The 20,141-nt window shown below is 44.7% G+C and overlaps 2 protein-coding genes across 7 annotated transcripts in view; one reads left to right on the forward strand and one right to left on the reverse strand.

Moving 5' to 3' along the window:
• HEATR4 (HEAT repeat containing 4) overlaps positions 1–9,100 on the reverse strand; it is a 45,323-nt gene extending 36,223 nt beyond the window's left edge. For 3 of the 5 annotated variants that reach the window (XM_042252745.2, XM_060418289.1, XM_042252743.2), the window contains exons 1-2: positions 8,628–9,100; positions 140–1,172 (exon numbers count right to left, since the gene is read on the reverse strand). In XM_042252745.2, coding sequence (XP_042108679.1) covers positions 140–1,092 — 953 coding nt within the window. In that variant the 5' untranslated portion in view covers positions 1,093–1,172; positions 8,628–9,100. Of the gene's footprint in view, positions 1–139 lie in introns of all 5 variants that reach the window. The other 2 variants (XM_027971998.3, XM_042252744.2) reach the window with 1 other exon arrangement.
• Positions 8,894–17,112, forward strand: LOC101104407 (acyl-coenzyme A thioesterase 1-like). 2 transcript variants are annotated; one of them, XM_015097174.3, is made up of 3 exons: positions 8,894–9,509; positions 13,019–13,221; positions 16,129–17,112. In XM_015097174.3, exons 1-3 carry the CDS (start codon positions 8,924–8,926, stop codon positions 16,732–16,734), a joined length of 1,395 nt encoding a protein of 464 aa, XP_014952660.2. In that variant the 5' UTR covers positions 8,894–8,923; the 3' UTR covers positions 16,735–17,112. The 2 variants fall into 2 exon arrangements, with proteins under 2 accessions (XP_014952660.2, XP_042108681.1); XM_042252747.2 differs by having other exon boundaries at positions 9,480–11,961.
• The last annotated feature ends 3,029 nt before the right edge of the window (positions 17,113–20,141 follow it).

Consider the following 20,141-nt stretch of genomic DNA (forward strand, 5'->3'; position numbering starts at 1 on the left):
GAAGTCTTAGTAGGTTGGTAGTGGAAAACACACGAGGTTAATGGGAGAGGTCTGCAATGAGGGATGAGAGCCCACCTGGGAGTCCCTGACGGGGAACCAGGGATTCTCAAAGGCATGCCCGAGGCCCCGGCTAGCCTACCGATAATAGACGGGAACCAGCAGCTCTGGCTTCTTTTCCTCCTGGGTGGGCAGGATGACACTTCGACCCTCAAATTCTGCCGTCTCTTCTTCCTCCAGCTGTTTCAAGAGGTCCAGGTCACTGGAGGAAGTGAGCTCATCGCGGATGTGGCTCCAGTCATACTGCTGGCGCAAGAAGCTCTGCCACTTACTGGCGGACACCCCTGGCCTTGGAGGACGCTTGCTCTGGATCCATCGGGCAGTGCGCTTGTTCAGCTTTTCCAGCACCACGGCCTCCCAGGCTCTGGCCTCCTTCTCAGGAGGCGGAAGCCAGGTTTCCCTCTCCTCCAGGTTCACTTCTGGAGCAAGTGACAGGCCCAGCATGTCCAGCTCCCCGCTTGGATGAAGACTGAGGGGGCTAGATGCCTCCTGGCCTGCACTAGCTGGCTTTGACTTCTTCAGTTTTGTAAGATTGGCATAGCTTTCCGTGTTCTCAGCCGGGGAGGTGACCTTTGTTGGGGGACCTGGAGAATCCGAGACCTTGAGGCAGACGGGCTTCTTCTCAGGCCGGGCCTTCCTGACCTGGCGAGGCTGAATGATGCCACTGGCGTCGTAGAGATGGTCAAAGCTGTACTGGCTGTAAGGGACGCTGGGCAGCCCTCGCTGCCACACCACCTCCTGAGAAAACGTCAGGTTTGCACTGGCATTGTTCAGGTATTTGTTCTTGAGGTATGCACAGTGCTGTGGGCTGAAGTGGAAGACTGGAGGCACACCAGAAACGGAGGCACATTCCTTTTTGTTTCTTGGTTTTACACTGGAGAAAATCATGCCCCATCCCAGCCGTGGGAGGAGTGACTGACGGAAACGGTGTGGAAGAATGGTCTTCCCCTTTTCTGTTCTAGTCATTGTTTCCCAGCAAATGCCTCCTTCCAGGCTGCCGGGTCCAGAGGAGGGCCTGGGGGCGCGACCAGGCATCTGTTAAGGGGATGGGAAGAACTGATGAGAGCTCTAGGTCAGTAGAAGTTGGTGGCCCATAGCGGTCAGTAAGAAAAGACCTGGAGAAGAGATGAGGGAGCAGGGAGAAGTCATGTGAATTAGAAAGACGAAAGAGTTGCTGCAACATTCAAAATATTCCTTGTGTCAGACCTTTGCTTCTGGTTCTCACATTTGTCCCAAAACTCAGCCCCTCATCTCCTGAGAGATTACTGCCTTTTAACAGTATCCCATGCTTCCAGTTTTCCCCCAAACGTGGCTTTCTCCCTGTTCAAAAAACTTACAGCGCAAAGTTCAGACAACACAGCCTGGCATTCAGGGTTCTCCTCGAGAACTTGTTGATGATCTTGTCTTAACATAACCTCTCCTCCTGACTCTTCTAGCTCTTCTCTGAGTGTCCTTCCCATCACAAGTAGAGCTTCCTTCTGTGTCCTGTACATGAAATTCTGCCCATTCTTCCAGGACAGCTCAGTTCCTGCCTACTCTGGAATTCTTTGTTGACCTATCCAGGCCTCCATGTCACACATAAATTTACAAGCCTCTCTTAATTCATTTCAGTTATTTTAACTTTTACCCTGTGACACCTTGAGCCATTAAGTATTTGACTCCTTAACAGCACCATAAGGACAGTATCTCCAGTCTGCTCTTTCAGTATCACCAGTACTTTTCCATATTGCTACACTGTCTTCACTGTTAAAATGTTTTAGAGCTGCAGAATGTTTTATCAAGGAGATAAATCACCTTAGCTCTTGACTATTGGGCAAGCTGTTTCTGGGTTTTAGCTAGCATGGAAAATTCTATAGACAAATGCCTGGAGTTCATGCCTTTTTTTTTTTAAAGAAATGTTCCTTCTGAAGCACTTCCTTAGCTTAATAATGATAATTAATAGTTACAGAGTACTTTGCTAAGAGCTTTACACCAGGTTGATATTATGGTGTTTATTGCTTGTGGGAAGAAGCTGAGGCTCAGAAGGGTTGGTAAATTACTTCAGATCACACTGGCCATAAATAGAAGAGTCAGGCTTCACAGTTACCTATCAGATCCAGCCTCAGAGCACTTAACTCTGTGCCACACTGGCTTTGGCCCATGCTCCACTCCACTCCCCACCATGGCACGGTGTTGGCCTTGCCATTTTCAGGGGCAGGTAGGGCCTCGCCACCCAACATGTAGTCATGAAAGTGAGATCATTTTCCTGTCATGCTGAGTGCCAACTCCTGCCTTTCCTGCCCTGTGCACAGGGTACCCTTTAGCCTAGATCTGACTCCTCTCTCTTTCCTTCACAACACCCAGAATAGTAGCTGCTGTTTTTAGGGCTTGATTTATCCCACTGTCTTCTGTGTATTAAATCTGACCTTTTGGTGAGTTTCTTTTTGTGAAGGGCCAGCTTTGACATAGTTGTCACTAGGCCAGAATTAATAACCTAACTCAAACTAAGTCACACATGATTAATGTGATCTCCCTCCATGACTGTTTGAACATAAGATTAAATTTAGTTGTTTCATCTCTTCACAATCACAAAGGCCACATGGCCACAGGGCACTGAGTATTTTTCAAAGTGAGATTAAAAAGAAATTAGGGCAAGGGTAAAGCGTGTTCACAAGGTGATATTTTTCTTTGAACAGTGTCTGTTCTGCCTGGTGGAAAATGAACTGCTTAGATAAACACAGTATTAGTGCACTCCTGCCTTTTGTACTGCCTAATATAACATCTCATCATTCTTAACCTATCAATGTGTTAGTATCTTGTTTCTAAGTCAGGGGGCATTTTGAGCCCAAACACTTGCAAAACCGGATGAGGACTGGTTTCACCCCAAGGTTCACCAATACGGAACGATTTGGGGTGTCCCCAGATATAAGCCCTTTAGCCTGTGACATATACAATCTTTGGTCACAATGTTATCATCCCAGAAAGAACATGATATTATCATTATCAGTTATAAATTCTCAAGGAATAGTTATCATCATCTAAGATGATGGCTTGTTGAAAAAGAAGGAAATACAGGTGGACATGTCTTTGTAAAGGAATTGGAACAGGACAAAATGTTCTAAGATTTGGTCAAAAGAGGTTTGTCAGGCAGATTCTGCAACTCCCAGCCATGTTACTATTGGCAAATGATTCAATAACCCTGGTTTGCCTTGTTGTTCAGTCGCTCAGTCATGTCCGACTTTTGGGACCCCGTGCACTGCAGCACGCCAGGCCTCTCTGTCCTTTACCATCTCCTAGAGCTTGCTCAAACTCATGTCCATTGAGTCAGCGATGCCATCCAACTATCTCGTCCTCTAAGGTTTGCCTTAGTTTACCAATCTGAAACTAGAGTCTCACATCTGTTCTAATTTAGTGTTGATATGAAGGTAAAATTAGGGGAACGTGTATGAAAGTTCTTTGCAAGCTGCAAAGTATTATGTAACTGAGAGAAACTGTTATTATTGATTTAGAACATAGAGTACTATCCTTTAGAAGGCAAGTCTCTGGGACCCCACAGTTAGATGCACTGGGCACTAAAGGAAAAGTTTAGGAATACTAGGGCCCTAGGTAGTTAAGAGAGAGGAAAAAAAAAGACCTACAAATGGAGTTGGAAGCTCCATTTATCCAAACTTAAATGTTACCTAGACCAACATGGAGGCAGGGTCCCCTCCCAACAAATAGCCCTTAAGAAGCAAAAGCAGAATGGCAGGTCCCCAGATGCTTTTGTGCATGGACAACATAAAAAACTAAATAAATGGCATCATACAATTACTCAAACCTGGCATGACTGCAGACCAAGCCCCTGTAATCTGGTAAACAGCACCCACCAGCATCATCTCTTGCACTTCTAGGAAACTGACTGGATAGGCAGGAGTGGGGCTAGAAGGTTTATGCCTCCAGTTAAAACCTAATAGAAGAATCCAGACTCAAAATGGGTGCTGAGAAGTTCCAAATTTAGTTCCACTCTTCTTTTCATCTTTCCAGACCTGTGTCCTCACCCCCTGGTCTATTGTCTTTATTTTGCAGAAATAGTTGAAACAGGCTAATTAATGCATGCTAAAAGGAATAATTGAGCTTCCCTGTTGGCTCATTGCTAAAGCTGGAGATACAGGTTCAATGCCGGGTCTAGAAGATCCCCTGGAGAAGGAAATGGCATCCCACTCCAGTATTCTTGCCTGGAGAATTCCATGGACAAGCAGAGCTGGGCAGACCACAGTCCATGGGTTCACAAAGAGTTGGATACGACTGACCAGATAAACAGCAACAAAACGAATAATATCTTGGTTTTTTTCCTTCTGTTACTAAAGCAGTAGAAACTGCCACAGAAGGAAAAGCTATAAGCCGTAGCACCATATCTTCTGAGAGTTTTAAAAAAGTAGTACACTCTCATTTCCACCTCCAGATTCTGAAGTTCTGAGGTAGGGCCCAAGAGGGGACACTCAGCTTCTGGGACAGTGCTTATAGATATGGCTAAAAGACTTATCAAGATCACCAGAGGAGTTTATTAAAATGCAGACTCCTGTGTCCCACACTCTAGAATATTGATTCAGGAGGCTGCAAGTGAAGCCTAGAAATCGGCATTTTAACAAAATCTCAGAGGTTTTTATACACATTAAATTTAGAGAAACTATAGCTCCAGGAGGTATCCATGGGATTTATGAAAGAAGCTTAGTTAATGAGAAGAGTGGGATCAGGGAACATTTAACCAGGCTTATTTCAAATACCCTCTCTCTGCAGCCTCTTTCTTAACAGAAAGTTCCCTACATTTTCTCCCCTTTAATTTCTTTTTCTTTCTTTTTTTTTTTTTTTTTTTTTTGGCTGTGCTGCGTGGCTTGCAGGATCTTAGTTCCCCAACCAGGGACTGAACCCCAGCCATGGCAGTGAAAGTGCCAAGTCCTAAACCACTAAACCAAGAGGGTTGTCTCATCAGATTATTGTGGAAACTCTGGCATAGAGACGATCTGTGGCAACTATTTTATTAATAGATGCCAAAACTGAGGTCCAGAGAGAAGACATGTAACTAAGATCACAGTACCAGTTAGTACCTAGCCAAACTGACACTTTGACACCTAATCCAAAATCTTTTCAACTACTCCTGACTGCTTCTCATCATTCATCTGATGCTAATAAGCTCCTTTCACGTACTGATGAAGCAGCAGCAGTATTTTGAAATTACCTTCAAAGTGGCTTCCCACACACAACCTTCAACGGGAAACAAGGTTTTGCCATCTTAAACCTTCCTTAGTTTTAGATTCCAAAGCTGCTTATATTGGTTACTAGGCAACCACCTCTTTAGGATTCCACAAGTCTAGTCACAGAACCTACAGGTTCAATCAGGAGTATCTTCAGCTATTTATTAAATTTCTTTCTTTGTAAATTGAGCTTTGGGAAATTATACTGTACTTACTGATTGGTGGCAAAATGGATTTCTCAGTCCCCCTTTGAAAAATAATGTCTAGGTCTATGCAGCTCAATATTTTCCCCTCCACCTCAGTTCAAAAGTCCTACTGAGAAAGAGACAAAGCACGGGAACACATGAACACCCAGCTCTGGCATGCTTCAGACCAGCAGCCTGATGAAACAAATGGTAAAGCAGAATGAGTGTCTTTGGGGCCTTTCCCATTCTCTTTCTATTCTGCTCCTATTTAATCTCCTTCCTTCACACAGTTCAGTTCCATCTCCTCTGCTTCCCCAATTCTGGCTGGGTTATCAGCCAATAACACTGTTTTTACAAGGAGATTCTTCAAGTCCTATATTTTTAATAATACAATTCCAGGCCTACAGAATACTGGTCTTCAGGATTCCCCTTGTGAAAAGAATTTGTCCTTACAGTAAAGAAAATTTCTGGCCATCAAGTTCTGCCCAGTTGACCTGGGGCAGTGCTATTCAAGTGATCACCATCTCTTGTTGACCAACCTGAGCACTGACTTTAATGCCACAACTCAGTTTGCGCTCAGACACTGGGACCCTCACAAAGGAGTGAATGGATGTGTTCCCTGAAATGAAACGACTGAAAGAATTTTTAAAATTAAGTATTAAAACCTTGGTCAAGTTTTCTCAAAAAATTAAAATGACCATGTGATCCAACAATTCCACCTTGAGTATATACCCAAAGAATTGAAAGCAGAGGCTCATACAGACGTTTGCACACCCACGTTCATAGTATATTCACAACAGCCGAAAGGTGGAAGCAACCCAAATGTCCATCAGTGGATGGATGGATAACCAAAATGTGGTATACACATATAATAGAATATTATTTAGCCTTCAAAAGGAACAAAATACAGAAATATGCTACATATATGGACGAACCTGGAGGACATCATGTAAAGTGAAATAAGCCAGACACAAAAGGACAAATATTTTACGATTCCACTTATCTAAGAGGTGCTTCAGTTCAGTTCAGTTCAGTCGCTCAGTCATGTCCGACTCTTTGCAACCCCATGAATCGCAGCATGCCAGGCCTCCTTGTCCATCACCAACTCCCAGAGTTCACTCAGACTCACGTCCATTGAGTCAGTGATGCCATCCAGCCATCTCATCCTCTGTCGTCCCCTTCTCCTCCTGCCCCCCATCCCTCCCAGCATCAGAGTCTTTTCCAATGAGTCAACTCTTCACATGAGGTGGCCAAAGTACTGGAGTTTCAGCTTTAGCATCATTCCTTCCAAAGAAATCCCAGGGCTGATCTCCTTCAGAATGGACTGATTGGATCTCCTTTAGTCAAATAATAGCTACAGAAAGGGGAATAGTGATTTCCAGGGGCTGTGGTGGAGAAGGAGGAATGATGAGTTAATAGGTATAGAATTTCAGTTTAGCTGATGAAAAAGGAGGTAGTGTTAAAGGCTGCACAACAATGTGAACATACTCAGATAACTGCATTTTAAAATGGTAAATTTTATCTTTGTATATTACCACAGTGAAAAAAAAACCTGTTTAATTATAAAAGCCATGTGTGTGAAATTCTGCACAAAGAAGAAAATTAAAACTACCCATATGGGACTTCTCTGGTGGTCCACTGGTAAGACTCTCCTCTCCCAATGCAGGGTGCCTGCGTTCAATCCTTTGTCAGGAAACTAGATCCCACGTGCTGCAACGAAAACCCAACTCAGCCAAATAAACAAGTATTAAAAAAAAACTACCCATAATACCCCAAAGCCTAAGACAACAGTTTAGGGTAGTTTTTTACTAGTCTTTATATTTTAAAATGTTTTAATATGTATAATGTCTACAAAGTGTTCTCTACGGCTTTCAATGTCATGAAAATTGTCTCCTCACATTCTGCTATATTATTTTTAATGGCTACATCTCTTCTGTTATATGAATGCATCACAATTAAACTGACTAAACCAAATTTATATTCTTATTTTCTTTTTCCTCTATTAAAACAATATGGTAAGTATTGTTATAGCCAAATATTTACACACATTTATAAATGTGTGAAATGTCCAGAGGTAGAATTGTGAATCAAAGAGAATGTATCCTTTAAATATTTTTAATTAGGTTGCTCTGAAAAGATCATACCAGTATATGCATCCACCAACAGTATATTAGCCTGTTTCTCACATCTTCTCAACTAGAACATCATCATGTGAGAAGCAAAGAATAATGGTTCAGATGGAATTGGATTGCAAAGGTATAAATCTCAGAATTTCCACTTTCTAGCTCTGTGACCTTTAGCAAATCAGTTCACCTCTCTGGGGACTTAATTTGCTCATAAATTTCTTGTTTCTGAGATTCTTGTGCACAAAATATACTGCGAAGTATCCTACAGAACTATTACAAAATTAGAGCAAAAGGCAGTTGAGAATATTTGAAACTAGCCAAAAAGCCTCGTCTGGAAAGTTCATGGAGGTGGCTTTTATTAGGAACAGAGGCAAACACAGGTTTTGTGGCCTTGAAGCTTATACAATTTCCAAGTTTCTCTAATAGAAAGCATGTACATTCATGAATGTAAAATCAAGTACGAGACTTAGGAAGGGGCCTGCAGTTAAATTTCCTAAAAAATTCACCACTGAGTGGAATCGACAGCTTAAGAAAAAGTGGGAAAAGGTGAGAAGTCCAGGGTGAAGGGAGATAACGCTTGCCTAAAAGGAGCAACATGAGACTCCAGAAAACAAAATAACTATCACCTCACTGGGCTATTTTCACACTCATATCTCATTTGAAAAGACACTGATGCTGGGAAAGATTGAGGGCAGGAGGAGAAGGGGACAACAGAGGATGAGATTGGATGGCATCACCGACTCAATGGACATGAGTTTGAGTAAACTCTGGGAGTTGGTGATGGACAGGGAGGCCTGGCCTGCTGCAGTCCATGGGGTAGCAAAGAGTAGGACATGACTGATTGACTGAACTGAACTGAAGGAATGAAAGTAAGATCACACAGCCAGTAAGATGCCAGGCCCGTCAGTTGTGCAATGGTGTGGGAAAATAAGTATATACACAAATAATATACAAGCAAAACACCACAGTGCACATTCTAAAAGGAAAGACCTAAGATTTGTTGTTGTTCAGTCGCTCAGTCATGTCTGGCTCAGTTAAATGCCACTTGCCTGCAAGGGCAACACGCACAGCCCACGCAGCCCAAGCCAAAGAGCTCCTGAGACGCAGAATTACAGTTCCTACAGTTCGCAGCATAAAGTTCCTGCGAGTCTGTTTTCGCTCTTGCTTTCAAATGCAGGTCACTGATTGGCACGACTCCCAGGCCCTCCAAACGACACAGCAGCTGCTCCGCCGCATTGGGAGCTTAGCCTACCAATAAGCGGGCTTCCGCTAGAGAATCTCTGACGGGTTTCAAACTTTCTTCACAGCCGTCTTCAGTTGATCCCAGGTCTAAAGAAGGCGCAAAATGGTAGCCTCCTCTCAGGCTCTCCTGAGGCACTTTGGATTCTGCCGATGGGGCCCGACGCCCTGGGTGCAGTTGGCAGGACCTCTAAAGCTGAGGACTGGTAACCCAGTCTCTTGGACCACTGTCCGGTTGGTGACGACAGTGACGCTGGAGCCGGCCGGCCGCTGCCGCTGGGACGAGCCCGTGCGCATCGCCGTGCGCGGCCTGGCGCCGGGGCAGCCGGTCACGCTGCGCGCGTCCCTGCGCGACGAGAAGGGCGCGCTCTTCAGGGCCCACGCGCGCTACTGCGCCGACGCCGCCGGCCTGCTGGACCTGGAGCGCGCGCCCGCGCTGGGCGGCAGCTTCGCGGGGCTCGAGCCCATGGGGCTCTTCTGGGCTCTGGAGCCCGAGAAGCCTTTGTTGCGCCTGGTGAAGCGGGATGTGCAGACGCCCTTCGCCGTGGAGCTGGAGGTGCTCGACGGTCACGAGCCCGAGGCCCAGCGGCTCCTGGGCCGGGCGGTGCACGAGCGCGATTTCCTGGCGCCCGGGGTGCGGCGCGAGCCGGTGCGCGCGGGCCGGGTGCGCGCCACGCTCTTCCTGCCGCCAGGTGAGTCGCCAGCTTCCTTATCTATGTAAGTTGCTGCTGCTGCTGCTAAGTCACTTCAGTCGTGTCCGACTCTGTGACCCCATAGACGGCAGCCCACCAGGCTCCGCCGTCCCTGGGATTCTCCAGGCAAGAACACCGGAGTGGGTTGCCATTTCCTTCTCCAAGGCATGAAAGTGAAAAGTGAAAGTGAAGTCGCTCAGTCGTGTCCGACCCTCTGCGACCCCATGGACTACAGCCTACCAGGCTCCTCCGTCCGTGGGATTTTCCAGGCAGGAGTACTGGAGTGGGGTTCTATGTAAGAGAGGAAAGTAATAAGTAGGTAGCTCATAACATTCGGAAGGTCCGCGGGGCCTGAAACAGGAATGGACCCGAGACTGGATTGGACCGTTAGGCTGGCTGGGAAGGTGATTCGCTCCAAAACAGAGGTCAGGGCAATGACATCTCAGAGAAAGGGAAGACAGTTGTAATGGGAGAAAACAACAACAACTATAGGTAGTTTCCAGTTTTTAACATTTTCTAAAATTTCTCAGTATTGGAACTTTGCTTCTAACTTCCATGGTATATTAAGATTTAAGAAAATTAGCGTGAAGGATGCAAAGAACCAACTCATTGGAAAAGACCAGCTGGGAAGGACTGAAGGCAAAAGAAGGAGGCAGCAGAGGATGGGATGGTTAGATAGCGTCACCCACTCAATGGATGTGAAGCTGAGCACACTCTAGGAGATGGTGGGTTTCCCAGGTGGCGCTAGTGGTAAGAACCTGCCTGCCAATGCAGGAGACTGAAAGATGCGGGTTTGATCCCTGGGTTGGGAAGATCCCCTGGAGGAGGGCATGGCAATTCACTCCAGTCTTCTTGCCTGGAGAATCCCCATGGACAGAGGAGCCTGGCAGGCTACAGTCCATGGGGTCACAAAGAGCCAGACACGGCTTAACAACCAAACAACAAAAACAGCGTGAAGGAGGGTCTCTTGCTATCCACCAGAGATCTTCTGAACTATCAGTTAATTTTACCATTTCATAAAAAGCAGCCAGCCAATAAAAAGCAAAAAAAAAAAACAACAACTTATCCTCATTAGGAATGAAGGAAATGCAAAATAAGACTACACAGTACATTAAACATTCTCAAAATTTAGAAGTTTAACATTACCAGTGTTTGACCAGTATGTGGAAGAAAAGGAACTCGCATACACTGCTAAAAAAGAAACATAGCTATTCATCTACTCTTTGTTAAATCTTAATATACTGTGGAAGTTAGAAGCAAAGTTGTAAAACTGAAAAACTTTAGGAAGAAAAGTTTAAGGCTCCAGAATCTGCCCGCCAATGCAGGAGGCATGGGTTTGACCGCTAGTTTGGGAAGATCCCACATGCTGCAGAGCAACTGCACCTGTGCACCACAACTATTGAGCCTGTGCTGCAGAGACTGGGAACTACAACTGCTGAGCCCTGACGCCACCCCTGCTGAAGCCCCCACACCGCAGAGTCATGCTCAGCAACAAGAGAAGGCACTGAAATGAGAAGCCCTCGCACCACAGCCAGAGAGTAGCCCTGGCTTGCCGCAACTAGAGAAAAGTTGGAGCAGAAACAAAGACCCAGCTTAGTCAATAAATAAATAAATAAAATTATAAAAAAATATAAAGTGCTTACAAACAGTGAAAAGGTGAAATAACTAGAATCATACACAGTAGGTAGCTGTTGGGGCCTAGCATAACACATTTGAGGTTCATTCTTCTTGTTCCATATGTTGGTAGCGCCTTCTTCTTGTGCTTAGAAGTTTCCCATTAAATGGATGTGCCAGTTTGTTATTTCATTTGCCTTTTGGAGGATATTTGAATTCCAAGACTTTGGAGTCACTGCAAACACGCATCTAAGTTTTTGTGTGACCACAAATTTTCATTTTTCATGGGCAAATACCTGGGAGTGAGATTGCTGGGTTATAACCTAAGTTATGTTTGACTTTATAAAGTATGTTTAACTTTATAAGAAATTGCTCAGTTTTTCCCCAAAGTTATTGTATCAGTGTGCATCCCCACTGTTGCCCTTAAAAATAAAAGCTAGTTACTTGGCTAGTAAAAAATTGGTTAATTTGGAAATAACAGAGAATTACAATTTGAGACAAGCAAGACATGACAAAAACCACAGGCAAACCTAACAAGCCAAGAAGAGGAAACTTATTTAATAGAGAAAAAGGAGGAAGGTGGGAGGAGTTGTTCTGAACACAAGTCCATTGGCGAAACATGACAGTTTAGGGTGATAGTGGTTTCTTACTGGCTGATTTCTTGGGGTAGTCAGTTTCTTGGAGGGGATGCAATGTATATCTTTTTTTGTTGGGACCTGTGACTGATGATTCTTTCCTGTTAATGATTCTTCTGTTGTGATTTGTAATTGACAGTCCTTCCTAAAATTGATGTGGAGTGATGCTGCTGAGAGCTCCCCTTCGGTCCTCCAGATCCATTGTGAGGTTCCCCTTTACTAATTTTCACACTGCCAGCAATGTGTAAAGCCTCCAGTTGTTCCACATCCTCACTAGCATTTGGCATTGTCAGTTTGGGAGGGGGTGCAGGAGAGGGCAGTGATTTTGCTGCTTCCATTGTCTGTAACTGTTTTATAAAAATATTTATTTTTTTCACTACATTGGCTCTCAGTTGCAGCACATGGGATCTTCACTGCATCATTCGGGATCTTTCCTTGCGGTGCATGGACTCTCTAGTTGTGGCTCTTGAGCTCAATACTTGCAGCACATGGGCTCAGTAGTTGTGGTGCAGGGGATTACTTGCTCCTCAACATGTGTAATCATAGTTCCCCAACCCATGATGGAACCCTGTCCCCTGCATGCAACGCAGATTCTTCGCCACTGGACCACCAGGGAAGTCCCATCTGTAACTTATTTTTAAATTCTTTTTGTTTTTGTTTTATTGGTTTTACTGGGTCTTCACTGCTGCTTTGTTGCTTTCTCTAGTTGCGTTGAGCGGGGGCTACACTCTGTTGTGGTGCTCGGACTTCTCCTTGTGGAGACTTCTCTTGTGGAACACGATCTCTAGGGTGCTTGGGCTTCAGTAGTTGTAGCACTCAGGCTTAGTAGTTGCAGTGGCATGCAGGCTTTAGGGCATGAAGACTTCAGTAGTTGCAGCACTCGGCCCCTAGGGGGCAGGCTTAGTAGCTGTGGCACAGGGGGTTAGCTCATCTGCAGCCTGTGAGATCTTCCCGGACCAGGGATGGAACCAGCATTGGCATTGGCAGGCGGATTCTTATCCACTATACCACCGGGGAAGTCCTGTAACTGATTTTTACTCACAAAAATAGTACATGGTCTTTGAAAAACTCTGTGCAGCTTTGAGGCACTGGGTGTAGAGGGGAATGTGGGTTTAGCCTGTGCCACAGTCTGGACCTTTGAAGACCTGAGTTGTTTAGCAACAGAAAACTCTGACATCTCCAAATAGGCAAAAATCGCTTTTGCCACCATTGAAAAGAGTTTCAAGTATCGTTTAGTTTTGTGTTTTGTTTCTTTTCAAGAACCTGGGCCCTTTCCTGGGATTGTGGACATTTTGGGAGCTGGAGGTGGCCTTCTGGAATATCGAGCTAGTCTGCTGGCTGGGAAGGGTTTTGCTGTGATGGCGCTGGCTTATTATAACTATGAAGACCTCCCCAAGGGCCTGGAGAACCTCCACCTGGAGTACTTTGAAGAAGCTGTGAACTACCTGCTTAATCACCCTCAGGTTGGAACTTCTCTAGTTTCATGTTCTACATATCAGTTCTCCTTCTCTGAAAGGCTCCTGGTTTTCACAGAATTTGACCAAATTCTTGACTACCTTTCATAGTCACTTTTCCCAGAGAGTTTCCATGCAATTAGATATTACTGCTAGATTTCCTGCTGGTAAAGTTGTCCTGGTTGAAATTATGGAATTTTATATTCCAGTCATTACAAGCCCAAACACATTGAGAACCCTGGGTTTGACCCAGGAAGTTGAGGAAAAGGGGAAGGAAATCACTGTCTCCAGTTTAAATGTTTGTGTTTAACAAACCTCTCCTTAATGTGCCCATCTGAGAGCAGAGTATTCAGTTTTAAGGAGGTACCTGGTGGCAAAGAACCTGGCTAGTAGGAAATAAAGGTTTAGGATATCAGAGGAATAGAACATGAACATTGCTTATTTTATAATTCAATGTGTTCAAGGTGAATAGAGCCACTGGAGCTCTTAGAAAAGGTGGCAGGGTGTAGTGGAACCAGCACAATATGTTTGATAGAGAAAAGTTAAATCTGAGATTTCATTTTGCCACTTAACTAGCTTTATGACCTTGGGGCCTGTTTCTTACTCTCAAAAACTGAGATGACAGTCATATCCCATTTCCAGTGTCTTTATGAGAAATGAATGGTTGAAATCAGTTTAAGGGTGCTCTTGTAGAAACCATGACAAAAAAAAAAAAAAGACTGCTGTTCGAAGGCTAATCAAAAGGCCATTTATAACAGAAGTGTTTGGTGATGGACAAGAGCAGTGCTTATGGAACAGGGCAAATTACCCTGGAGGGGACTGAGTAGTGAATGAAGAAATAAAATAACTACAAAGACTCCCACAAGTTTTGCTGTGAAGGGAGTAGAAACTAGGTCAGAGTGGATTTGAGGTCAAGGGACTGTTAAAATGCAAGAGGTACTAGAGCTTACTCCTTGGAAGAAAAGCTATGACCAACCTAGATGGTATATTCAAAAGCAGAGACATTACTTTGCTGACTAAGGTCCATCTAGTCAAGGCTATGGTTTTTCCTGTGGTCATGTATGGATGTGAGAGTTGGACTGTGAAGAAAACTGAGCGCCAAAGAATTGATGGTTTTGACCTGTGGTGTTGGAGAAGACTCTTGAGAGTCCCTTGGACTGCAAGGAGATCCAACCAGTCCATCCTAAAGGAGATCAGTCCTTGGATTTCTTTGGAAGGAATGATGCTGAAGCTGAAACTCCAGTACTTTGGCCACCTCATGTGAAGAGTTGACTCATTGGAAAAGACTCTGATGCTGGGAGGGATTGGGGGCAGGAGGAGAAGGGGACGACAGAGGATGAGATGGCTGGATGGCATCTCTGACTCGATGGATGTGAGTCTAAGTGAACTCTGAGAGTTGGTGATGGAGAGAGAGCCCTGGCGTGCTGTGATTCATGGGGTCGTAAAGAGTCGGATACGACTGAGCGACTAAATTGAACTGAACTAGAGCTAAAATTTACCTAGAGTTAAAATATAAGAGGTACACCGATGGGGATGAGCCAGTAGAGAAGAAAGTTACAAAGGAAAGAGAGAGGAAGTCATTGCAGGAGCAAAGTCACTGAGGATGAGAATGGATGAGATTCCAAGGACAAGCAGAGGGATGGCCTTGGAGAAGAACAGAGCTACTTAGGAAACAGGAGGGAAGCAGGGAGCTTGCTTCATGTGGAACTAAGCACACTTGGAAGGGGAAATGAAGACAAGTTCCTACCTGATAGCTTCTATTTTCTCCATAAAGTAGGATGGGATGAAAGTGATGGGGAATAAGGGTTAAAGCGGCTTACAAAGGTAGGAGACAAGATGAAACAGTCTTTAAGAGAAGTGGAAAGCAAACATCAGTGATGTGTTTCAGGACTAAGGGGCAGCATGGATGTTTATTTGAAATTTGTGATCATGACATAAACCTAAGTTGTGTCAACACAAGCGGTGATTTTTTTCTGTAGCAGTGTTCATTTGCACAAATGCAGGCCCTGAGGATGTGAATTATAAGTGCATTTAACTGAGGTTAGAACTTTTTCAAGCAAGTATGACCAATTAAAATAGTTAACAGTGTTTGCAGGAGGGTAAAAATAATGATGAAGCTTGAAATCTAAGCTGGATGAGGTGGGAAGTGAGAACAGGAGAGAAGTACTAATGGTGAAGAAATAGTGGTCAGAGTCTCAAAGAGAGAGCAGTGGGCACTACTAGAATGGCTAAACTGGAGGTAAATAGGAGGGTGATTAGAGAGTAGAATGCTTGAAGCTGAGATCTTGGAGATGATGTACTTACTGATGACTCAGTTTAGGTTATGACAATGGGAGTGTGTCTCTTCAGTGGGAGAGAGAAAAAGATCACTGGAGGTTTGGAGGCCAAGGGACTATGAGGCCAAAGTATTCAGTTGTCATCCACTTGGTTGTTAAAGACACAAGGATTGGTGATGGAGAAATTGTGGAAGGCAAGTACAGAGGAAGGATAGGCCAGTATCCTAAGGCTGCTTCTGCTGCTAAGTCACTTCAGTCGTGTCCGACTCTGTCCGACCCCATAGACGGCAGCCCACCAGGCTCCCCTGTCCCTGGGATTCTCCAGGCAAGAACAATGGAGTGGGTTGCCATTTCCTTCTCCAATGCATGAAAGTGAAAAGTGAAAGTGAAGTCGCTCAGTCGTGTCTGACTCTTCGCAATCCCATGGACCGCAGCCTACCAGGCTCCTCTGTCCATGGGATTTTCCAGGCAAGAGTACTGGAGTGGGGTGCCATTGCCTTCTCTGTCCGAAGGCTGAAGACCTTGATAACTGGGAGAGCCGAGATTCAGGCTTAGTTCCCCGACTCTCAAGTCCAGGCACTACTGGCCACACTGCACTGTTCATGGACTCATTCTCCTTTTCCCTTTGACCTTTTCTTAGGTGAAGGGTCCAGGAGTTGGGCTGCTTGGGATTTCAAAAGGAGGCGAGCTCTGCCTCTCCATGGCTTCCTTCCTGAAGGGCATCTCTGCGGCTGTCATAATCAATGGCTCTGTGGCCCGTGTCGGTGGAAACTTACACTACAAAGGTGAGATTCTGCCACCTGTGGGTTTCAACCAAAATCGAATCAAGATGACCAAAGATGGCTTTGTAGACATTGTGGAAGTCCTGAACAGCCCTTTGGAAGGACCTGACCAGAAGAGCTTCATTCCTGTGGAAAGGGCTGAGTGCCCCTTCCTATTTCTCGTGGGTCAGGATGACCACAACTGGAAGAGTGAATTCTATGCTAACGAGGCCTCTAAGCACTTGCAGGCCCATGGGAAGGCAAAACCCCAGGTCATCTGTTACCCAGGGACGGGGCACTACATTGAGCCTCCTTACTTCCCCCTGTGCCTGGCTTCCCTGCACACCTTGGTGGGCGCTCCTGTCATCTGGGGAGGGGAGCCCAGGGCTCATGCCAGGGCCCAGGTAGATGCTTGGCAGCAGCTCCAGACTTTCTTCCATAAACACCTGGGTGGGGAAAAGGGGACAATTCCAGCAAAGCGGTGATCTTTTATGCTAATCTTCCTGGGAACAGCTGCCACAGTTAGTATACGTGTGTAGTTTTTCTTTTCTATAATTACATTTTCCCCCGTCAATATTAAAGTGAACTCATCGAGAAATTTTCAAGATTTTTATATATTCCATATTTTTTCAGTTGTTTGGGAAGAGAATGATTCTACAGACACCACAGCAGGTGCAGAAAGCATACCCTTTAATACCTAACAACACATAACTGACAAGGCTTTAGTTCTGAAAGGAAGAATAACACCTGGTGTACAATTGCTGCTTGGAAGTTTCTTGAATCAGTTATACTTGAATTTGTATAATTTGTTAATAAGTGATTTTGCTATATATGTATACAAATCATATAAAATATCAAAACTATATCAGACTGAGTGTCTCCTTTAAGAATGAAAGTGAACATTTTAGCTGTAAATTACTAGCTAGATTACTATTTAGTAGTAGTTTTTCTTCTGTCCCACTGTGAGGCAGGTGTCATCTCCATTTTACAGATGAAGAAACCAAGAATCAGAAAAATTTTTGCATGGTACCTGTAGAGCTGGGGCTCAGTCTCCCCACATCCAGTTTCTTCTCTCTTTGTTAAGCTCATCCATGCTCTCTGCAGGGTGACAGCCCCAGCCACAGGGAAAGGAAGTGGCTCTTCTTTCTTCTACCTAAGTTTTCAGTGGATTTCCTGGACTTGCAGTGTGAGGGTAGGGGTGGTTTCAGGGCACTAATGTTAAAAGTATAGTTCTGGAACCATGTTTAAATCCTGGCCTTTACCTAGTAGTATGGTTTTGCAGGAGCTGACAGGCACCTCAGAATGCCTACATGCCTTCCCTTGATTATTAACAATGTGTGTGTGATCCGCCCTCCTCCCTTCCTCTTTCCATATTTCTCTGTCTACCACTTTCTGTAAATAGCATGTTCCATGGCAACTGAAGAAATCTCCAGTTAACCAGGCTGGAGAATCCAGCTTCTTTAGAAATTCTGGGGCTGACATGAGTGATAAAAAGCTAAAGCATCAGAGACTTGGCAGCAAATGAATGACCAAGTCAAATCTGTAGACCATGTATTTCAAATGACACAAAGATGGCTTCCTTTTCAAATTATTTTGCAATGGAGGAGGTAAGAAAAGGGGGAATAGAGATGCCACAGGCATGCCTTATGCAGGGGACCAGTGAAACTACCTACTATTGAGTAGAAAATTAGAAAAGAATTCAGAGATATGGCTTTTGATATGTGTCTTAACTGATAGGATTTCTTTAGTTTTTCTGAATCTAAAGTAATAAAAATTCATAGGAAACTTGGAACATAGAGACAGTTATACAGTAGAAAAGGAGTTACGTATAATCCATTTACTAGCAGATAACTTCTCCTTTTGGGGGAAGGCCATGGCACCCCACTCCAGTACTCTTGCCTGGACAATCCCCTGGGCAGAGGAGCCTGGTTGCTGCAGTATATGGGGTTGCTAAGAGTCAGACACGACTGAGCGACTTCACTTTCACTTTTCACTTTCACACATTAGAGAAGGAAATGGCAACCCAACCTGTGTTCTTGCCTGGAGAATCCCAGGGACGGAGGAGCCTGGTGGGCTGCCGTCTATGGGGTCGCACAGAGTCGGACACGACTAAAGCGACTTAGCAGCAGCAGCAGCAGCAGCAGTGCACTTTGGAAAACTCAGCAGTGGCACAGGACTTGAAAAGGTCAGTTTTCATTCCAATCCCAAAGAAAGGCAATGCCAAAGAATGCTCAAACTACCACACAATTGCACTCATCTCACATGCTGGCAAAGTAATGCTCAAAATTCTCCAAGCTAGGCTTCAATAGTACATGAACCAAGAAATTTCAGATGTTCAAGCTGGATTTAGAAAAGGCAGAGGAACCAGAGATCAAATTGCCAACATCTACTGAATCATAGATAAAGCAAGTAGAATGCCAGAAAAACATCTACTTCTGCTTCATTGACTATGCTAAAGCCTTTGACTGTGTGGATCACAACAAACTGGAAAATTCTTAAAGAGATAGGAATACCAGACCCCCTTACCTGCCTCTTGAGAAACCTGTATGCAGGTCAGGAAGCAACAGTTAGAACCAGACATGGAACAACAAACTGGTTCAAAATTGGGAAAGGAGTACATCAAGGCTGTATACTATTACCCTGCTTATTTAGCTTCTATGCAGAGTACATCATGTGAAACGCTGGGCTGGATGAAGCACAAGCTGGAATCAAGATTGCCGGGAGAAATAGCAATAACCTCAGATATGCAGATGACACCACCCTTATGGCAGAAAGTGAAGAGGAACTGAAGTGTCTCTTGACGAAAGTGATGAGGAGAGTGAAAAAGTTTGCTTATAACTCAACATTCAGAAAACTAAGATCATGACATCTGTCCCATCACTTCATGGCAAATAGTGGGGAAACAATGGAATCAACGAGAGACTTAATTTTGGGCTCCAAAATCACTGCAGATGGTGACTGCAGCCATGAAATGAAAAGATGCTTGATCCTTGGAAGGAAAGTTATGAGCAACCTAGACAGCATATTAAAAAGCAGAGACATTACTTGCCGACTAAAGTCCGTCTAGTCAAGGCTATGGTTTTTCCAGTGGTCATGTATGGATGTGAGAGTTGGACTGTGAAGAAGGCTGAGTGCCGAAGAATTGATGCTGTTGAACTGTGGTGTTGGAGAAGACTCTTGAGAGTCCCTTGGACTGCAAGGAAATCCAACCAGTCCATTCTAAAGGACATCAGTCCTGTGTGTTCATTGGAAGGAATGATGCTAAAGCTGAAGCTCCAGTACTTTGGCCACCTCATGGGAAGAGTTGACTCATTGGAAAAGACTCTGATGCTGGGAGGGATTGGGGTCAGGAAGAGAAGGGGACGACAGAGGATGAGATGGCTGGATGGCATCACCAACTCAATGGACGTGAGTCTGAGTGAACTCCGGGAGTTGGTGATGGACAGGGAGGCCTGGCATGCTGTGATTCATGGGGTCACAAAGAGTCGGACACGACTGAGTGACTGAACTGAACTGAACTGGCCTTCCTGCCTGTTACCCTCTCAGGAGGAGAAGGGGATGACAGAGGATGAGATGGTTGGATGGCATCACCAACTCAATGGACTTGAGTTTGGGCAAGCTGCGGGAATTGGTGATGGACACGGAGGCCTGGAGTGTTGCAGTCCATGGGGTCACAAAGAGTCAGACATGACTGAGTGACTGAACTGAACTGAAGAAATAACTTAGAGATTTCCTACAATGATGTATGTATTTAAACTACTCAGAAACTGACAGAAGTAAGATAAACAATAAGTGAAGATATAGAAGATATGAACAATATAAATAATTAATTTGATTAGATAGAGTCATAGAGAGAAAGAGAGTAGGAAGCTTTGTTTCCAATAGACAGATA

This window comes from Ovis aries, chromosome 7 (assembly GCF_016772045.2).
Source record: "Ovis aries strain OAR_USU_Benz2616 breed Rambouillet chromosome 7, ARS-UI_Ramb_v3.0, whole genome shotgun sequence".
Classification (NCBI taxonomy): domain Eukaryota; kingdom Metazoa; phylum Chordata; class Mammalia; order Artiodactyla; family Bovidae; genus Ovis; species Ovis aries.

Bases quoted from the DNA above. Each gene is read 5' to 3' on its own strand.
- LOC101104407 (XM_015097174.3), top strand. From the start codon at position 8,924: ATGGTAGCCTCCTCTCAGGCTCTCCTGAGGCACTTTGGATTCTGCCGA. The intron at 9,510-13,018 runs GTGAGTCGCCAG...TTTCTTTTCAAG, and splicing joins CACGCTCTTCCTGCCGCCAG to AACCTGGGCCCTTTCCTGGG. The intron at 13,222-16,128 runs GTTGGAACTTCT...ACCTTTTCTTAG, and splicing joins ACCTGCTTAATCACCCTCAG to GTGAAGGGTCCAGGAGTTGG.